We start from the raw sequence: 19,193 nt of genomic DNA, 5'->3' as shown, positions 1-19,193 counted from the left end.
GAAGTTTAAGGTTATTGTATTCAGTAAACTGAAAGGGGTAGAACGAAAACAACAACAAAAATGGCGTTTGGTTAAGGCCAAGAGCAAAATCCGCAGTGTATATCGTTTTTTTCCCTTGGAACATTTCATTTCCAGGCCATATCAACATCATCTTTCCGTCAAATCTTATTACAAGTATTCTTGCTGGAAAATAAGATGGTCCCTTCTTAAGATAAGATGCTTATACAAAGGCAACGGCGCACAGCGGGGATCACATTTTTTTCGGGTTATCTCTCTCAGTTGTATATATTTCGGGCGTTGTGTCCGCCCATGTCTTTTTTTTTCTGTTTGGAAACTCCCGTCCTAAGAAACAGTGAATAATAAATGAATTGAAAATGTGTTTTTAGATGTTCTAATATGAGACTTTATTTATTTTTTAAAAATCCTATTTTCATATGATGCAGGTGCTGTGGAGTCATTTAAACTTAATATTGAATCAACATCGCCCTACTTGTGGGAACATGGGAGACGAGCCGACAACAAGGAAAAAGGTAAGACCTTCTCCATTTCAAGATTACCAATTAGATCGTTGAAAACTCGGTAAATAGTGCACGCCCCCCCACCTTTTTTGTTTGGTTTTGTTTTGGTTTACGACATGTATGGAACTAAAATTGACCATATGATGTGTGCTGCCGTGCGTCGCTCGTCTTTATTAAAAGTAGGTAGCACACAATACTATGCATCATCGTCTCCCGGCATCAACCTCGCATGTCGGCATCGGCATTGACTTACTGTCGGTATCCTACCACAACCAGCAAGCTTTATTTTTGTCTATTCTTTTTTCGACAATTTTGTGATCGTCGCGTGCATGATGTGTTATAGTTTCAATGCTGCCATACTTTCGTCGGCTTCGCCCAAGCGTTGTATTTATATATTTTCGTTTTGTCATCGGGCCATCTTTTGTTTCTCAAACAGACTTTTGAATGGCAAGCTCTGACGGAATGCATTTCCACGCATGTTCCATCAACGTATACGATGGATGATTGGTTATTTATTTTTTTTTTTTCAAATTTGAGAACCCCCCGATCTTTCCATCGTCGGACAAGAACGTGGCCGCTGTATTGTCCATTGGCCTAGCATATTGGAAAAGACGCTAATGAATGTGACGGCAAGCAATTTCCCTTGATTACGTGGACGGCAAGAAGAAGACAAAAAAAAAAAGAATCAAACGGGGCGGCCGACCAAGGGTCTATCTTCTTTACATGTAGAGCGACGCTGGCACGTAATAGGCAACCCACTTGGGCGTACGACGACATGTAATAAATGGGCATGGCTGAAAAGCAGGTCCGCACCTTCCGGCCCGCAATTTGCCGCATCAGACACGCCCCTGCGACTCTTGATTAATTTCTGTGTTAAGCCGCCGAGAGACAGCAAAGAAGAATACGAGATTCCGGAAGAAAAATCGATTGCTCGGCGCTAGTCGTCTTTTATTATTCCCCTTTCATGTCGTGTCTTTTTTTTTTTTTTTTTTACACATTTTTTTGTTTTTTCAAATTATTATGATTATTTAAGTTGCGCTCTTCCGTGGCAAATCAAATAACAGGAAAGTTTAGCGCACAACTGGCAGCTCAAGCTCTTCTCATGCATCCAGCAACTGTTTCGGTGTTTTTGTTTGTTTCACTAATGGAAAATGACGAGACGTCGGAATGTTTCTTAATTGTGCGACAAGCTGTGCAACGGATAACAGTTGGTCCTCATTCTATTTGCCTATATGTAAAACGCAGCAGATAATCGAAACTTGCAAAAGATAAGGATTTCGGTCCTCTTTTTTTTTTTTTTTTTTTTAAATTGAGCTTTTGGATTTTCATCTAAAAAACATGTTGCAAGTTTGCAGCACAATAGTTTAGCACCGTCGCTTTGTCGTGTTTGCGCGTTGACTTGAAAAAGCTTTGTCAGAGCAGTCTGTGTACAAATGAGGTTGGTTTTAAAAAAGCTCGTGTTCTACAGGCTGTGTGCTATAAAGTCGTGATTTTGTAGAGTAAACTAGCGGGTTGGATGGCCGCTTAGCGACTAGTTTCCAACCGACCGTTTCCAAGAGAATCTTTCGGCTGGCGTTGCTAGCCCGACCCCCGTCGGAAACAAATGAAGGGAGGAAAATAGGGTCGCTACTTTTCCGCCTTGTACAAGGGGGATAGTCCATAGCTATAACATGTTGAAGGAGTTATTCCGTTCAAAAAGTTGCCAGTGCAAAAATGGCCGTGTAGATGTGGGTTTTTGCTGTTATCCGCATCGACGGATCAAAGTGGCCTGCGCCAGTACGGGCCGGTTTTTATTGCACGGTTCAACTATTTCTTATCTCTTGTTCATTTATGATGGCCATCTTGTTGTCTACGGGGAGCGTTGGCAAGATAACGTTTCGATCCGCATGGATTTGGCTGAAGTGGACATAAAGATAGCGGCTACCATTTGCTCTTACCTTTTTGTTTTATTTGATTTTTTTCTCTGTGTCTCTTCCCCGTTGTTGTTATAATAGTAATGGGTATCGATCGATGGGAACGCTTCCAAAGGCCATGACTGTTGCTCGAACGAGTCCCTCTTTTTCGCGCGTGTGTGTGTGTGTCTCTCTCTCTCTCCTTCGTCGAGCTAATGACCATGACTCGCTGCATAACTCTCCAACACCCCGCGCCACTCTTTTGTTCCATATCCCCAATCTTGCTTGTCATTCTTTTCACATCGTCGCTCTTTAGATTGACAAGTTGAGATAGAGTCTAACGTAGAGTAGGATGGCTGCCACTGCTGAAGAATTGGGGGCCTCAGCCACGCATTTCTAACGTTTTTTGTGTGTGCGTGTGTGTTTTTTTTTGTTTTTTTAAAGGGGCGACTAGAGAGTTTGGGCTGGAACAGATCAATAAGACTAGCCCCCTCCCCCCTTATTCTAGCGAAGCGGTCACACCAGTAAATTCGTGCATCCAGCCTGCTTGATCTATCGTCTGCTGCAGTCATATTCAGAGGAGGGATGCACAATACGTTGTCGTAGCTCTGGAAACGTTACGGCATCATCGTGCCAGATGATGAAAAGTTAGCTTGCTCTTCACGTACGCCACTCGTCTTCCGGCTGACGACTCCGAGTCTATCCTTCTTTAACTTTCTACTCATCTCTCAGCCTGTTGTGCGTGTGTCTGTGTGCATCGCCAGCCTATTTCATTATCCATTTTCTTTCCACGACGGGCGCACACAACCAACATTTCTGATAGCGAACGGCATGCGGACTGCGCTCGATGACTGCTCCTATTCTTGAAAGCAGGCAGACAAAAGAGGAAAAACAAAGGGAACTGGGCGAAAGTTTTTTTTTTTTTTTTGTTGTCGGCCAACTTGTGCGGTGGATGGGCCGCCGTTGGAGCGCCTGGTGATAGTGTCACTGATGGCACAAGATCGTCTTTCATGCCGCACGCTTCGCTTGGAATGTCAGTTTGGAAATTTCGAAAAGTCATTCCTCTCTTCGATATGCCGAGAAGTTGCGCGTTGTTCTATGATGCCTCCGAGACTAGATTCCAATGTCGGAGGGGGTAAACCCAAAAAAAGAAAATAAAAAAGAGGAAGGAAACGTCAAAGAGAATAGCGTCTCTCTTGGCTTTCGTGCCCAGTGACGCGGACTTGTTTTATTTTTTGTGACAACACCATCTACCGTTAGGCTCTCGTCGCATGCAAGTGGGGAGCGTGCCTTGCAATTCAATTAACTTGATTGTGTTTTATTAGTCAACCAGCCAACTGTCTAAGGGGAGAATGGGAGAAATCGGTCGGACTTGGTTCTCGTCTCCCATATCCGTTTGACTGACAAACGAGATTGCTATTGTGGGCTTGTATGTGACGTGTCAGGTGATTTCGTTGCGCATTGTGGGCTATTCAAAGGACTTTGACTATTGCAATCGAAAGATGTTCCGCCTTTCATCTATTGATCGGTCATTGTGACGGCTCACCACATGAAATCCCTCGTGGCGAATGCGACGCGACAAAACAGCGAGCGTCTTGAACGTTTATTTGCCGACCAGAGTTTGCTGGATAGATGTAACTAAATGTTCTCGCGCTCACGGTTGGCTTGGTTCATTTAGCACCGCTTTGGGTTTTGATTTTGCTTTTATTTCTATAGTCTCCTGTGTTTGGTCGGACGTCTTTTCGGCCGATTTCAAACAGTTGAACACCTGGCGGCGTGATCATCTCGGTAGAACAAATTTCAGATGACATTCGCCGTCTATATCTCGAGCAAAACTAAGAGCAGCAATATTATGCAACTGCTCGATCGAGCAGAGCTATGCATATCTATAAAACAATGTAAATCAAAGAATGCTGGAAACGCGTAGAATGTGACAGTGTCGAAGCGTGTAGACAACGTCACATGTACTTTTACGTGTATATAGACTACTTTGAAGGAATAACGGAAAAATAACGTTGCACAGCCATTGATTCGGGCCTGGAAGTAAATCAAGTGCACACTATTTGATTGTTATGTTGTCTTTGCTTGCCTGCTGGTGCCCACAGCATGAATAATTAAGGAAATCTATGTATAGTATATATAAAATAATGTATAACGACCAACGGAAAATGCGCCATTGAAAAGGCACAACATCCCTGTTAAGCCGACGCACATGAGCCAGAGTGCCCCATTTGATACTACCCAATAACACTGTGTAGGCTATATAGCTACGAGTTCGGCCATCGGGTGCCGTCGGGAAGTCATTTCGAGATTGCCGCACAGCCACTGCTCGGCCAGTGGAGTTAGCCGTTGCCGGGTCGACAGCCAAGGCAAGTCGCTCTAGCGAGAGATTGATGTGTCCCACTAGGAACCAACCAAATCTACGAGACACGTCTCTACAACATTGGCCTTCCCTATTTGCGTTTGTTTCGCCCGTCTTTTTACCCCGTTTTTCTTTCTTAGTCGGTTTCCTTGTCTACCGCCCCAAGAGACTCTGAAATCGGACGCAGCCGGAATGAGTAGCTCGTTTCCGATTTGATACCATCTCTTAGTCTACGAAAGCGGGCGGGAAAAAGGAACGCCTAGAGACCGTCTTTGAGGGAAATGGGGCAAGAGAAAAGGCTGGCCTTGCCACTATTCCAGCTATTCCAGCCGCATTTTTGTAATTCGCCTTACGAGTCTCTCTCGTGTACTATACATGCAGTCCTACTGCATTCCCGTTTACTGCCTTTTCCACCAAATCTTGTAATCTATACAGTATAGATTCTTCACAACTTGGAGCAAAGGTAGATAACCTTGTTCTTGATTGAGTCGCGCCGGTTAGCCGAATCATCTCCAGTTTTCTTGATGAAATCGACGTGCTTTTCTTGTTTGGCAATTGGCCGGCGGCGTCCCTCAAACTATAACCGTAATACATCATACTTTATGTAACAAGGTTGCACGTGATGTATTTTTTTTTTCTTCTTTCTTTATCGTTTGTTTATTTATTTTTAAATGCTCGTATGAAACCGTTTTTTTTATTGCTGTTAAATGATGTTGTCGGTTATCTGTTATAGCGGTCAAACTTGAATGAAGACTGCCATTTTTCGTGATTCTACTTTTTGGAATTGTTTAAGTATTTTCGTCATCCCCCCCCCTTTTTTTTTAGCAAAGTTTACGTATGTTGTTTATTTCTGCATCCTTGGGAGAAAAAACAAAAAACAATTCCTATTGGTGCGTTTGTCATCCTTGTTTGTCCTGTCTCCACAGAGAGTTGACGATTACCGGCAACTTTAACAACGGATGTCGGTTAGCCACTGCTGCTTCTCATGCAGGGTACGGGATGCGGCAGCCCGTCTTGTTCTGACACAGTCCCTTAGGATAAGTCAACCGAAAGAAAGTTGAAAAAGAACAAAAAAAAAAAAAAAAAATAAACAAAAAACTAAAATCTGGAAAGAATAAAAAGTAAAAGTCTGCAAAGGAAAGGACGGAAAAAAACTAACAAAAAAACACACACACACTGAATCGTTTCCAACGAACCGCTATTGACTTTTCTCTAACTCTCGTCGGCTGTGCTATTCGCTGCTATTCGTGTCCATATGCGACAAAGCGGGGCTTACCTCACTCGAAAGAGCCGACCTACTACTGGTGTATCTGTGATTCAAAGAAGAAAAAACAAACAAATAAAAACTATCGAAGCCTTTGCTCGATAAAAAGCTTCTCGCTCACGAGGAAATCGAACTAAATTAGGAAGGAAAAATAGGAAGCGGAAAAAGAAAAAGAAAAAAAACAAACAAAAATTGTGTTGGGTCCGTCACCAGTTGATTGGCTTTGCCGCTTGTTTTAGCTGATGACTCGGCTGTGTGGAGCCAGTGGGCGCGTTTTTGTTTCCAACCAAGGAACTGTGAGTTAAGCGGCAGCGAAGCTCGTGCTCGTGTGTAGTGGGGGGCGCGGCACAACGCTGGCCTCACTCACACGCCTCACGTCACCATCATCAAAGTGCACGGCGCCGCCGCGTCTGTCCGCAGCGCCACGTCTCAGGTCAGTGTGGACTTGGAGCGGCGACGTCAACACCGTCACCGGTCGGCCAGACGACGGCAACGTTACTCTAGCGGCGCCGCCGGCGGCGGCGGCAGTGGTGGCAACGCCAGAGCCGGTAGCGCGACTGGTGCCCATCAGCGTCTCAAAAGACTGGGAGTCGTAGCCGAACGTTCAAAGTCGCAAGATCGCAGTCAAGACGCAGCACATCGACGACGCTGTTGGCCTGCCGCTTCGTCCAATCAAGGACAACAGCCAGCGCAAACTGTCGCCGAATGCGTTGACGTCGCATCGCATGATCCAATCGGGCAGCCATTGTTGCATCGAGATTTGATCCAATCGCGGACGAGTGAAAATAGCAATCAATTACCGTCGTCTGGGGCCGCTTTTGGGACCGGATTACGAATCAACAGCTCGTATTGGGTCGTGTTCAATACGTGCTGTTCGCAATTAGTAGCCGGTGGATTCAGTTTGAACGTTGAAACGGCCAGTGCAGGAGGCGACAACGATTCGTTTGGTGCCGGGCCGAATCAAGATCCTTCTGGAGATTCAAGCGAAGCTATTCCGCAACATTTCCAACATTCTTGCTCGCAGCGAGAGCAATTTGAAGAAGAAGAAGAAGAGCACGGCCGTCATCATCATCATCATCACGACGACGCAGCAGCAGCAGCAGCAGCAGCTGTGGCGACGGAACAAGACTCGGACGCAGACGCAGAGGACGAACAAGAAGAGTCTGAAGAAATCGAGAGCCAAACAGGAAGCGAAGGTGCAACAGACGAAGAAGTAGAGGACGAGGAGGAGGAAGTGGAGGGATTGATTTCGTCCAATAGTGTCAGCAGTTCGCCGCCTTGCCCTAGCACAACGCCACCGCCCCTTCCGCCGCTCTTCATTTTTCATCCATCGTCGAAGACGTCGTCCGCTTCACCTCCTCACATGCGGAGGTGTCGCGACTCCGATTCCGACTCGCCATCCAGCGCCTCTCGCCAACTAGCCAGCACCAACAACGCAGCTGCTGCAAGCGCCGTCGTCGCTGCAGCCGCTGCCGCCCGGTCCGGCAACGTAGCTCCTGTCCTCACTGCCAGCCGGACCGGGGCTGGAGGAGCCGGCGCTGCCTGGTACGCCACCGACACGGGTATAATATACACACACACTCTTTTTATATATTCAGCATTCACGTTGTGTGTGTGTGTGCGTGTGTGTGTGTGTGTGTGTGTTAGATCTATAACGTGAGAGCCAAACGAACCCCGGCAAACAGCCAACTAGAACACGGGGGATAATATATGGTGCAAGCGCAAATAAAAGTAACCAACTGACTGCAGCTAGTCCCGCATAGAACGTTGAAATAAGGCCGGATTCGAATATATGCATATAAGAAACTCGAATGGAGAGCCTGTTCAATTATGTCGGGGACGCATGCATGTCCCCTGTCCACATTGAATTTGGCTTTTTTTTTGTGTTTTGTTATGTTGTTGGTTACCTATTGGAGGCAGTCCATTTTGTTTTGGATTGATTGAAGAGAAAGCCATAAGAAGGCCTACATGCCGTCATTGATTTTTGCCCGCTCAGTGCGCCCTCCTTTGCTTTATTCTCATTTTTCTTGCTTTTTATCATCTTTCGTTTCGTTTTTTTTCTTTGCTCACTGCCATGTAGCAAATGTACAACGTCAAGAAAAAACGGTTTAACCGGGTCGTACTCGTGCGTCGATGGGAACGCATCTCTCAAGCTAGAAAAAAAAATCGGATATTAAATGGGAAGCGATTTTCTTCTGGCTAGAGGAGAATGGTTTTGGAAAGACGACGAGTTGCTAGTAGGCATCATTAGGATGCATCGGTACAACGCAGCAAAAAAAAAAAAAAAGCAAAAATCGGTCCGTTATAATAATGACGTTGACTGTTTTTGCTGGTAACGGGCTGTGATGGACGTGATTTCAAATATAAATTGCAGCGGCAGAATAAATAAGAAAAAATCGACGTCGAGCTATGAGTTTATTCGGTTTAGAGTTAGACATTGTTTAGGGTGTGCCTTTTTTTTTTTTTCATTCCCGTTTTCGTGAAGGCCAAGTTGACTTTGATGTAGATTCGCCCAGCTATTGATCCCATCCAAACTTGCCCAAAGAAGAAAAAAAAAAACGGGCCATTGTAAATAGCTGGCAAAAGTTGGTTGACGTCTTTTGCCGAGTGTGGCACCGTGATACCGAATACGTTATTGTGTGCGAGAAATATACAAGGCATCCAATAAAAAAGTAAACTTTGCTTTGAAAAAAAAAAGAAAAGAAAAGGGAGATGTATTGTATTCGCCGTGCCTACTCGCCGACCGACGTTCATTTCCGACGTCTTCTTCCCTAATTTTAAACGCGTTGTGTGACATCAACTTGTAATCGGTCAGCGTTCGAAAATGATGTTAAAAAGCGGACGAAGAACGAGTCGAAGAATAGCCCATCGACAGCTTAGCTTTACTTGTTGTTTACCATTTGAGATTTTAAAAAACAAAACAAATGCAATCGAAGCTTATGTTACTCATTTGACTGCCGTTTTTGGATGATGTCGCAGTTCAGTTAACAACGTTCCGGCCGTTGGCCACAGCAGCCAAAACTCCAACGACTGCTGCTGCTGCTGCTGGCGCCATTTCCAACACGAGCCCTGGTGGCAACAGCGTGCCTGCCAAACCGAAGAGCCGCACTCTCGACTCATCGGACACGTCCGATTACGAAAATCTCAGCTCTTGCACGTCGGGTCGCTATGCCACGTTGCCCACACAGTCTCACTTTAGCGATTGCGGAGTTGCGAGTGCGAAAGCAAGTGGCAACGAGAGCGGGTCGTATCGCGACCACTACGCGACGGCATCAACGACGGCGGCGGCCGGTGTCCTCTTCCGACCGGCAAGCGGCGCCGGATCGTTTGCTGACAATGGCAGCGAACAGTTTCCATCGGCCGATCATCAGCCTACTGCTCACACGTTGTCTCTGCATCGGCCCATCAAACGTTCTCATTGGCTGAATCACAATGGCCGGCAATCCGATGTTCTCGCTCGTGTCTTCCAAGCCAATCAAGACTGGCTCGAATCGAGTGACTCACAAGAGGCCGGAGCCAACTCGTCGTCGTCAGCCAATATAACCGTGTCTACCATCAAGGATGGTCGTGCAGCTCATCGCACCAGGTAGCTCGTCTTCTTCACCATCGGTTCGCCATTCTCTTCAGTTTGCCTTCTGTTTCGAATTCAGTTCAAATCGCAATTTCAATTTGATGGATTTTCCCCGTTTTTTTTTTTCTTTCTCCTCGATTTTTGAAATGGTAAATGGATTTCTTTTTTTTGGTCCCTATAACGGCATGTACTTTTCGTTTTTTTTTTTTTTTTTCTGTAGACCTTTTGTGTGTGTGTGTGTGTTTGGTATACGTACCTTTCAAAAGAGTAATGGTTTAGATTGTAAGATTCGAGGCACACACGGAAGGTTTTAGTTTTTTTCGATCCGTCTTCAAAGTGGAGGGGATGATGGGTAGGTTGTAGTGCCTACCTTTAGTCGTATACGGTTCTTCGTGCAATCCCGGAGAGTTATTGATAGCGTGACTCGGGTTTGTTGGGGTTCAGCTGGATTAGGGTTGCATGAGAAATAACGAATCAGTCCAGCAACAAGAGCGATGAATCATGCCTCCTAACTCGTCACGTTGTCCAGTGGTCTCAACCCGGTCGGTGGATTGACAGTCTCGGCGAACTAGCGCTCCCCTTATTTGCATATCGTCCCTTCTTCCTACACACAGTTACGCAATTTTACTTGCCTTTAATAAATTCGAGAGTATACCGTAAGCCCATAGACAGCAAGGCTGTGCAACATTACGGGCAGGCCGGGTTGCATGTTCAGTATTGCGCAAACAGTAAATCTCCATTTCCTAATTCCCCGTTGAATATTTTATTCTTCTGTTGGTTTTTTTTTTCTGTTGCTATCTGTGTCGTATAAACAAAACAGACATGTTTGGATGAAGTTGAATATTGATTATTCCTTCCCTCTCCGATCCTTATACCTTTGCGGCCCGAGCGATTCTGAAAGTGAAAAGTGAAACTATGACATGACAGAGCTAACTCGACGTGCCAGACATCAGTTGTGTATTCCGCTACAAAATCTACATTTGATTCGTGCGCTAGACAGTTTGCAGTGGTGACGAGTGTGGGACGTACACATATCGGTTGAACGAAGGCCTCTAAAATAACAAACAAATAATAATAATAAGGGAGAAAAATTCTATTGTTTGTCGTGTATGTTCTCTTTTCTTGGTATGTGACGATTACCGCTGTTGACACAATTTTTTTTTTTCTTCTTTCTCTCTCCATTCTTTTTGGCCGTTATTGTTTTGGTTTTTTGCCGCCCCATTTTCAACCGTTTGCACCGATCTGCGACGGGTTTTCGTTGTTCGCTACATAGTCAACACGCGGGAGATGGCGGGTAAGTGATCAATACTTTGGCGCTTTTCAAGTCTGTGGCCATGATCACATGCATCGTTCTTCTACACAAGTTTAACATAAACTATGGCGAGCTGTATGCGATGTTGATAGGGCTGTACCAGTTTCATGTTAGCCTTATTTTGTACGGGATTTCTTTCTTTCTTTAAATAATGGTCGCCTTTTTCTTTTCCGCATTAAAACAAACAAACAACAAAACAAACACGTGTGAACACCTTTCTCTTTGGGGAAAACAACAAATAGACGAGGTATGCCACCGCCTGGCGGAGTTTTCCAACTGCCTCCAGCGATGGGATCATTGCAGCGTTTCGATCACGGACCTGGCGAAGTGCGTCCGTTAACGGGACCCGTTTTAGCTCCCAATTCATCGGCCAGCTCTCTTCTAATGAACGCCCCTTTAGGCGCAGTTCCTACCTCGCTCTTGCTGCAACAACAACAACAGCAACAACAGCAGCAGCAGCAACAACAACAATTGCTGCCGCTCATGTCTTTCGGCCCACCATTCCTAATGCAGCCGACGGCTACGTCAGCCATGTCGCTACCGGCTAGTGTTAGCAGTAGCATAGCTCACCTCCAGCAACATCATCATCATCAGCAACAACAACAACAACAGCAAGTTCAATTACAGCAACAACAACAGCAGCAACGCGAGGGGGGCAATCGTAATAATCACAGCGGCCACACGCACGCCATCCAACTGCAAACGTCTTTGGAAATGGCGCCCGTTGTTTGCCCCGCCCTCTGTGAGATCCGCACCCAATTGCAAGAATTGACCCGATCTGTTGAGTCTTGTCAAAACGAGGTCAGCAGACAATCAGTTTCTCCGTCCCGCCACAACTATATTCTCATACGGAATCCCATTTTTTGGCTTTGATTTTTTTCTTTTTCTTTTTCGTAATGGATGCAAACGAATGGGCTCCGCCTGTTGTTGATAGGTGAGCGACATGAAACGCGACATGTCGACCATGCGACACGACGTGGAGTCTGTCCACCACGTCAAGGAAGACATAGACGATCTGCGGGACTGCATCGACAAATTACAAGAGCAAAATCGGCGTAGAAAGCTGAGACTACTTGAACAGGTATCCGCAACTATGCCTGTGGATGCCTACTTTCATTGTTCGGATCTTTTCGATTTGTTCGCTTTGCTGACAATCTGATGTCATCTTTTTCTTTTTCGCTTTGCTGACAATCTGATGTCATATTTTTTCTTTTCCGCATTTGCATGATTGCATAAGGCTTCTTTCTATTTATTCTTAAACGTTTCTATTTTGAGGATCTAATGTCAAAACGACGGAAGAACCTAGCCTCGAGAGTAGTATTGCAACCCACGTTATGCGCGATCGATATTGAAAGAGAACACGATAAAAGCTCGCTCGAATAAAACGCCTGTCGTATTTTCATTTTTTTCACAAAGGACATTTTTTATTTTCATTTTTTTTTTTTTTTTTTACATATGCGTCATCACTGATGCGACTGACACGTTGCATAGCCGATGCAATGCATGTCTATTAACGAATACTGGCTTCATTGATTTCGGTTCGTTTGCATATTTTTTTTTTTTCTCTTTTTTTTCTCAGCTTCATTTTGCCCATTTGCGTTGGTCGGTAACAGGCCGATTGAAATAGGAAAAAGCGCATTGCCGGTCAGTTTGGAGTACGCAAGAAACCGAGACGGATGGAAGGCTGGTTACAATTCGAATTACAATGACGACAGCCGGCTAACGTGCATTCAAGCAAGTTGCGACGTCATTCTTTGGCTGATATCTATTTCCTTTCTTATTTTTTCCCTAAACTTATATATTTATTTTTTCCAGTGATAAATAGCCGAAAAGCGTGTTACTGTGTGTCTGATTCGAACATGGAAGCGCACGCGCTGTCTTTGACAGATGTAGTTTTGTTTTACCTGTTGTGTGCTTGTTTCAATTTTCCTCTTTCTTGTGTTTGCGCCGTTTTGATCTATATTTGTTTTGAGCAGTTGGCTATTGCACTTGGCACATAAAACATTGAAAGATAGAGATTTAAAGCCTTGCGTTTCACGTTGTAACTTTTGTAGCGCGTGGGAAGCGAAGCATGTTCTCAAAATCCAGACGATTGTCAGTTCCACTTTTTTTTTAATGCACTTTACTTTTTGATATTCAATTAAAATGGTCGATCGCGTTTTTGTCGGAACAAAACTGAAGTGGATGAATTGAACCCCCCCCCCCCCTAAACTAGGGTTGTGCACGTAACGCCCACACACAGAAGAAGACGGGACAAGAAAGATCGACTGAATGCAATTTTACAAGCTGGCAGATAGCCACCATATTTAGAAATCTGACTGCTTCCTATATCTCACGTGTCTCTCCATAACAGGGCCTGACGGGCTTCCTTATCTACGCCATATTTGCGGCAGTGCTTGGCATGCTTCAGTTCGGCTACAACACGGGAGTCATCAACGCACCACAAGCGGTACGTATCACTGATCCAATTCAACCGTTGCGCTGTGCATTCATTCTTTTTTTTGTTGTTGTCCCCCTTTTATTGCTTTTGTTGTCGGCGGGATTCAGGTGATCGAGGATTTTATAAAAGATGCTTACCTCTCACGTTATGGAGTGAAGATTGCCGATGGCTGGGAGAAAATAATCTTTTCAATCGCCGTTTCCATTTTCGCTATTGGTGGGATGATTGGCGGCGTCGGAGGCGGATTCGTCGCCAATAGATTCGGCAGGTCGGCTTAAACGCTATCATTTTTCTAAATGAATTTCTCTTTTCTCGACATATCGACAATAATCCAAGTGTTGCATTTCACCTGATTGTGTTCAAAGGAAACGCGGTCTCTTGCTTAATAACGCGACGGGTGTTCTCGGAGCTATTCTGATGGCCTTCTCGAAAGCGGCTCAGTCCTACGAAATGCTTATTATCGGAAGATTGATTATTGGCTTTAATTGTGGTACGTGCCTGTGATTAATCACTTGACACTATTGAAGTTTAAATGTTTTCTTGTTTCTTTTTTAAGGATTGAATACGTCATTGGTCCCTATGTACATTTCGGAAATCGCTCCGCTCAATTTGCGCGGTGGCTTGGGCACGGTGAACCAATTGGGAGTCACCGTTGGAATCCTTTTCTCGCAGATTTTAGGCATTCAAGAAATTCTCGGCACCGAAAGCGGATGGCCACTGTTACTAGGTAAGAATTCGTGATTTATGACACGTTCTCGCGAACAGCCACTAGAAGTGGCAACGCTTCACCCACCTCGCGTCTTTTCACTTCAAAACGAAAAGTCGCTCATTTTCGATTCGTTCTTTTATGGACATTTTTGTTTGCAGGTTTAGCCATATGTCCTGCCATCTTGCAATTAGTCCTTTTTTCGTTCTGCCCCGAATCTCCGCGCTATCTCCTCATCACAGCCAATCGCGAAGAAGAAGCCAGGATTGGTGAGGTTTCGTTGTTTACCGACTTTGCGACACGCTGCTAATTCTCTTCCGTTTGATTATTTTGTGCGAATTGTAGCAATGAAACGATTAAGAGCTTCTAGCCAAATTGAGGAAGATATGGAAGAAATGCGAGTCGAGGGTGAGTGCTTTATCCTTTTCCGATTGTCGGGCTCATTTACGACATTTGAGTGGTTTCTAAATTTTTGTTTTCTTCTTTCCTGAAATGGCTTTGATTCGTGACTCGAAAAAAAAAAAAAAAAATATTGATATTAATCAACAATGCAGCCCAGCAATCTGAAGCGCACATGGGAATGTTGGAATTGCTCAAATCGCGCGCCTTGCTCATGCCGCTTGGCATTGGCATTGTTATGCAGCTTTCTCAGCAATTGTCGGGTAAGTGTTTTTGACAAGTGTTTTTGCCCTGCGTTCGTCAAACTGTATTTTACCCTTATTCGTTTCTCATCATGGTCGACTACCACATCAATCCAAAATGCAAAAAATACAGGAATCAACGCGGTGCTGTACTATTCAACTGAACTTTTCATTGGAGCTGGTCTAGCTAGTGAATCTGCCAAATACGCCACAATTGGTAGGATAAGAAAACAATCTTTTTATTTTTGACCGTACCAAGATTATCATGAAACTTAACCATTTCGAAATCGCCAATAGGTGTGGGCGCCATCATGGTGGGCATGACTCTCGTGTCGATTCCACTAATGGACCGGGCTGGCCGTCGCACCCTTCATCTATGGGGTCTTGGGGGCATGTTCATTTTCAGCATATTCATCACTATCTCTTTGCTTGTTATGGTACGTATTCCTACAAAATGCTTTTCGTTTACCTTCGATTGTCAGTAGTGGCAAGAAAGACTGCCATCTAGCGGATTTTGTAGATACATTGTGCAAAAAGGGAGGAATTAGGAGAACATTAATGTACACGGTTTTGTTTCAAATGTAGGAACTAATCGAATGGGTTCGCTACGTAGCGGTCGTCGCCACGCTAACCTTTGTGCTATTCTTCGCCGTTGGTCCCGGCTCCATTCCATGGATGATTACAGCTGAGTTATTCAGCCAAGGCCCACGACCGGCTGCCATGTCCATCGCCGTACTGGTCAACTGGCTGGCAAATTTTCTTGTTGGTCTCTTCTTTTTGCCTCTCAGGGTAAACTATCAATATATCAAGTGAAATTCAAAATCGCTAATCAACGTTATTAATGCGTTCACCTTTAATTGCATTTAAAACAGGGGGCGCTACACAACTACATTTTCTTGCCATTCAGCGTCCTGTTGGCATTCTTCTGGGTATTCACTTACAAAATCGTGCCAGAAACGAAAAACAAGACGTTTGACGAAATTTCGGCTCTATTTCGCCGCAATGATCGGTAAAACACCATTCTTTTTCTTTCACTTTGCCTCATTCCGCCACACGTCTTCCATTACTATTCTTTTTCCAAACCAACATTACGCTAATCGACGAGGGTTTGTTGTTGTCATTTTTCCCCGGGTGTTGGACATTTATTGTTTATTTACATTTACGTCGTTGTCTGCCCCTTTCCCCGATGTCGCCTGTCAGTTATGCACCTTTTACGTACTTACACTTCTTACATTGACTTTGAATGCACGATTGTGCAGTTTGTTTTGTTTCGTTGTTTTTCTGTTCACCAACCAAATTATTTTTGTTTATTCTTTTTAGTAATCTTTGCTTTTATTCTTTTATTTTGTTATGTTGGTATATTTTACCTTTGTAGAATTAACCACATTTGATTTGCACGGGTTTAGCCTGTTTGGTGTGTTGTTTTTTTGTTTTTCTCTTTTTTAGTTTTTTGATCATTTATCTGTTGTTGTGCTCATGCAGAGTTCACCCGAAAGTTGGTTATGCCCCAGCCGCAACCTCGGAAGACAAGCACCAGAGTTCGTTATAAGCAATATATTATTCGTTACCTTTCACGAGAATGATCAAATCAACCTATGACCTACCGCAAACTTCCGTAGATATCAGCAAAAGACTCGTAATAGCCTAGTTTTCCGTAAAGGAGGAAAATAATTGGTTGATGATGGATTGTGCCAAAGGAGGGCTGTTTGCTCGTAATGTTTTTTTTCGTTGTGTTTTGCTTCATCGTACTCGGAAAACCGTTTCTTATCTTCAATATATACCGTTTGTAGTGCGGTAGCAAGTATTTCTTGGTTGGCTTTTGTCTGTTTTGTTTTTTGGGGGTTTCATTGTTTCAATGGTTTGATGTGAGAAAAGGATTTCATTCCCATAGGTTACGATCGATAAATTAATCTTGTCTTATTAAGCAGAAAAAAACAAAAACAAACAAAAACAACAACGACCAACTCATTGGTTTTGTTGCATTGTCTGTGTTATAGTCTGAATCTTGGTCTGAATGCAGTGTAGAGATGCCACAAGGGAATATTTTATTGCAATCCCGCATGATCAGGCAAAAGACGGTCTTCTTTGACCATTTTATTGCCAATATCCGACGTGCTGCAACTGGAATGTTGGAAATAGAAAGCGGAGAACTTTTGAGACATCTAACGTTTGCTATTAACGTTTTAGTGAGGAATTCGCAACGCAGAATTGCATTCTGACTTCCAGTGGCGTTGGATCTAGCACCCTTGCCGTGCCTGTGCCATCCGGCACTCCGGCTCACACGGAGAGCACGGCTCTACTGGCTGACATCCGAACCATCAAAATCAACGCGTCGTAGTCGCAATCAGAATCCGTTTTACCGTAAATTATTTCTTCATCCTTCCATTTATGTCCTATTATCTCTTTTGCCTCTATCCCGCTAATTTATCTCATCTCTCATGTTCTCGTACAATGACCGTGTTGAGAAACATGGCTTCCGAAATCAGAAGTACATCGGTACATCAGTAGCCTTTTTGTTCGATACACAAAGACGAAGAATACCGGCTCAACATGGAAGCTCGACTCCTCTTTAATTCTTTTTTATTATACATATATAAATGAAAAAAAATAAGGGTTTTAAAAAACGTTCAAAAAGAAAGAAAAGAAAAGAAAAAAAAAAAACACACTTTGTTCCGGGTTTAAATTTGATAACTTGTACCAAAACTGGAATATTTGATAAGTCGCACCGTCTCGGTTCTTAGCCAAGTTATTTGGTAATAATCGGACAGACTTTTTTTTTTAAATAAATAATTTCGTTTTGTTTTATATATTGTTCGTGCAAATTATGATTTCAAACATTTGTTGTGAGAATGTGACCATTTTGTGTTGTTATAATGGTGGTTACTTTAATTCACTTTGTGTTGTTGATATCGATCCAATGTGAGCGGATCGCATCTTCTCGGGCTCTGACAAGACAGTTCCTGATTGCAAATACTGTGGTGCGGCATCGTCAAAAGATACAGACTGTTTTGTTTCTTGATGCAAACATATTACGCGTACGCATACAGTACATACGCTTCAACATTCCCCTCGTATTTTTCAAGGCTTTTCTTTTGTGGAAGTAACCCAGAACGAAACAACAGTGAAATCTTATTCAGCCCCAGTTATGGGGATAAAGTGAAACAGGAAAGGCACACAAATAAACACGCAATCAATGGTTTACAAAAATAAATACAAAACAGGCGTAAGAATTAGTTCAGCCCGTGACTGAACTTACCTTAGTAGAGTTAAATTGATGAAATAGAGTTGAAGACACGGGAACACTGGTTTTGGTGTTGACTGTGGGAGATCTGTATTTCGACTGACTGCCCTTTGCCCTGTACATATTAGCGGCCGGTAGGCCGTGGACGGAGCTACATACAAAATGCACTTAAAGATGGTGGCCTCCTAGCGAGGGCCACCAAAATCATAAACTAGAAATCGTTGTGGAAGTCGCGTCCGTCGTCCAGCTCGCGTTGTTGGGTGTTGGGAATCCGGTGTATTCCCAACACACTCCCCACCAGAGCCCGTGGTCCACGGCTCTTCCTGCTCGACTGGATCTGCAGCGGACACGGGTGGAGTTGCTTCTTCTGGTTCCAATTCCAGCTCAGGCGTAGGTGGAACTTCGACGTCGTCCGGCTGATCCTCACGTAGCTCTAAGGGGTATAACGATTGAATGGCGTGGTTGATAAGGTTCCCGTTCGGCGTCTTGACCATAACCGAACGAATCAACACGTCTCTACTAGGGATTATCTCCTTCACTACTCCTATCGGATCCTCAACTTCTCCTATCCGGATCTTGCGACTGGGCCCCCCTTTACAGTGGAACTTGTCGATTTGGAGTAAGTAGTCCGTCACAAATCGTTCACTGATATCGCTGACATACTCCCTGGAATGACCTGGCAATGCTGCCCGGGCAATGGATAAAGGGTAGCCCCTGTGAGGTAGGCAGTGCTGCACAGACCTAGCTAAGTGACGGTCCCCATGTGATTTCGTGCCTGAATTAAATACAAAGATCGCTCTCGCTCAGACTTCATTCGACTCCCTACGTTGACGATTCATTTCCAGCAGTTTCACGTTGGTTGCATCGGGAGCCCTGAGATTTAATGCTGGCTCCGGCGGAGTGCAGTTCGAACGCCAATTGTTGAGAAACTGGTTCGGGGTGATGGGAAGCGGGTAGTCGCTCCCCTACGCCACGTAGGTAAGTGGCCGTGCGTGCACCACGCTATCGGTCTCAATAAGACTAACCTCTAGCTCGTCGTATTCGAAACATGCACGACCATTTGATCGCCTTAATAAATCCTTCATTGTCCGCACCATGCGCTCCCAAAAACCTCCCCACCATGGGGCTAGGCTGACCGAAAAAATCCATTTGGTTTTTCGCATTGCCAGAAGGTCGTGGATCGCTGGGTCGGATCTTAAAACTTTCAAATGATTGGTGTTAACCACCGAAATAAACGAAGTCGGGA

The 19,193-nt window shown here is 44.4% G+C and overlaps 1 protein-coding gene across 4 annotated transcripts; it reads left to right on the top strand.

The window, feature by feature from the left end:
* The first annotated feature begins 446 nt into the window (after positions 1 to 446).
* Positions 447 to 17,772, top strand: LOC116926989 (glucose transporter type 1). 4 transcript variants are annotated; one of them, XM_045177347.1, is made up of 17 exons: positions 447 to 530; positions 9,016 to 9,622; positions 10,881 to 10,901; positions 11,162 to 11,720; positions 11,854 to 12,000; positions 13,273 to 13,368; positions 13,467 to 13,627; positions 13,725 to 13,849; positions 13,916 to 14,086; positions 14,227 to 14,334; positions 14,411 to 14,473; positions 14,620 to 14,727; positions 14,840 to 14,923; positions 15,004 to 15,143; positions 15,292 to 15,495; positions 15,579 to 15,715; positions 16,894 to 17,772. In XM_045177347.1, exons 4-17 carry the CDS (start codon positions 11,169 to 11,171, stop codon positions 17,042 to 17,044), a joined length of 2,247 nt encoding a protein of 748 aa, XP_045033282.1. In that variant the 5' UTR covers positions 447 to 530; positions 9,016 to 9,622; positions 10,881 to 10,901; positions 11,162 to 11,168; the 3' UTR covers positions 17,045 to 17,772. The 4 variants fall into 4 exon arrangements, with proteins under 4 accessions (XP_045033282.1, XP_032789800.1, XP_045033281.1 ...); XM_032933909.2 differs by lacking the exon at positions 447 to 530 and adding an exon at positions 6,376 to 7,598; XM_045177346.1 differs by lacking the exons at positions 447 to 530; positions 16,894 to 17,772 and adding exons at positions 6,376 to 7,598; positions 16,189 to 16,510.
* The last annotated feature ends 1,421 nt before the right edge of the window (positions 17,773 to 19,193 follow it).

Source organism: Daphnia magna, linkage group LG7, assembly GCF_020631705.1.
Source record: "Daphnia magna isolate NIES linkage group LG7, ASM2063170v1.1, whole genome shotgun sequence".
Taxonomy (NCBI): Eukaryota; Metazoa; Arthropoda; class Branchiopoda; order Diplostraca; family Daphniidae; genus Daphnia; species Daphnia magna.
This window is presented reverse-complemented; position numbering and strand designations above follow the sequence as displayed.

Bases quoted from the DNA above. Each gene is read 5' to 3' on its own strand.
- LOC116926989 (XM_032933909.2), top strand. From the start codon at position 7,400: ATGCGGAGGTGTCGCGACTCCGATTCCGACTCGCCATCCAGCGCCTCT. The intron at 7,599-9,015 runs GTATAATATACA...ATGATGTCGCAG, and splicing joins CTGGTACGCCACCGACACGG to TTCAGTTAACAACGTTCCGG. The intron at 11,721-11,853 runs GTCAGCAGACAA...TGTTGTTGATAG, and splicing joins TTGAGTCTTGTCAAAACGAG to GTGAGCGACATGAAACGCGA.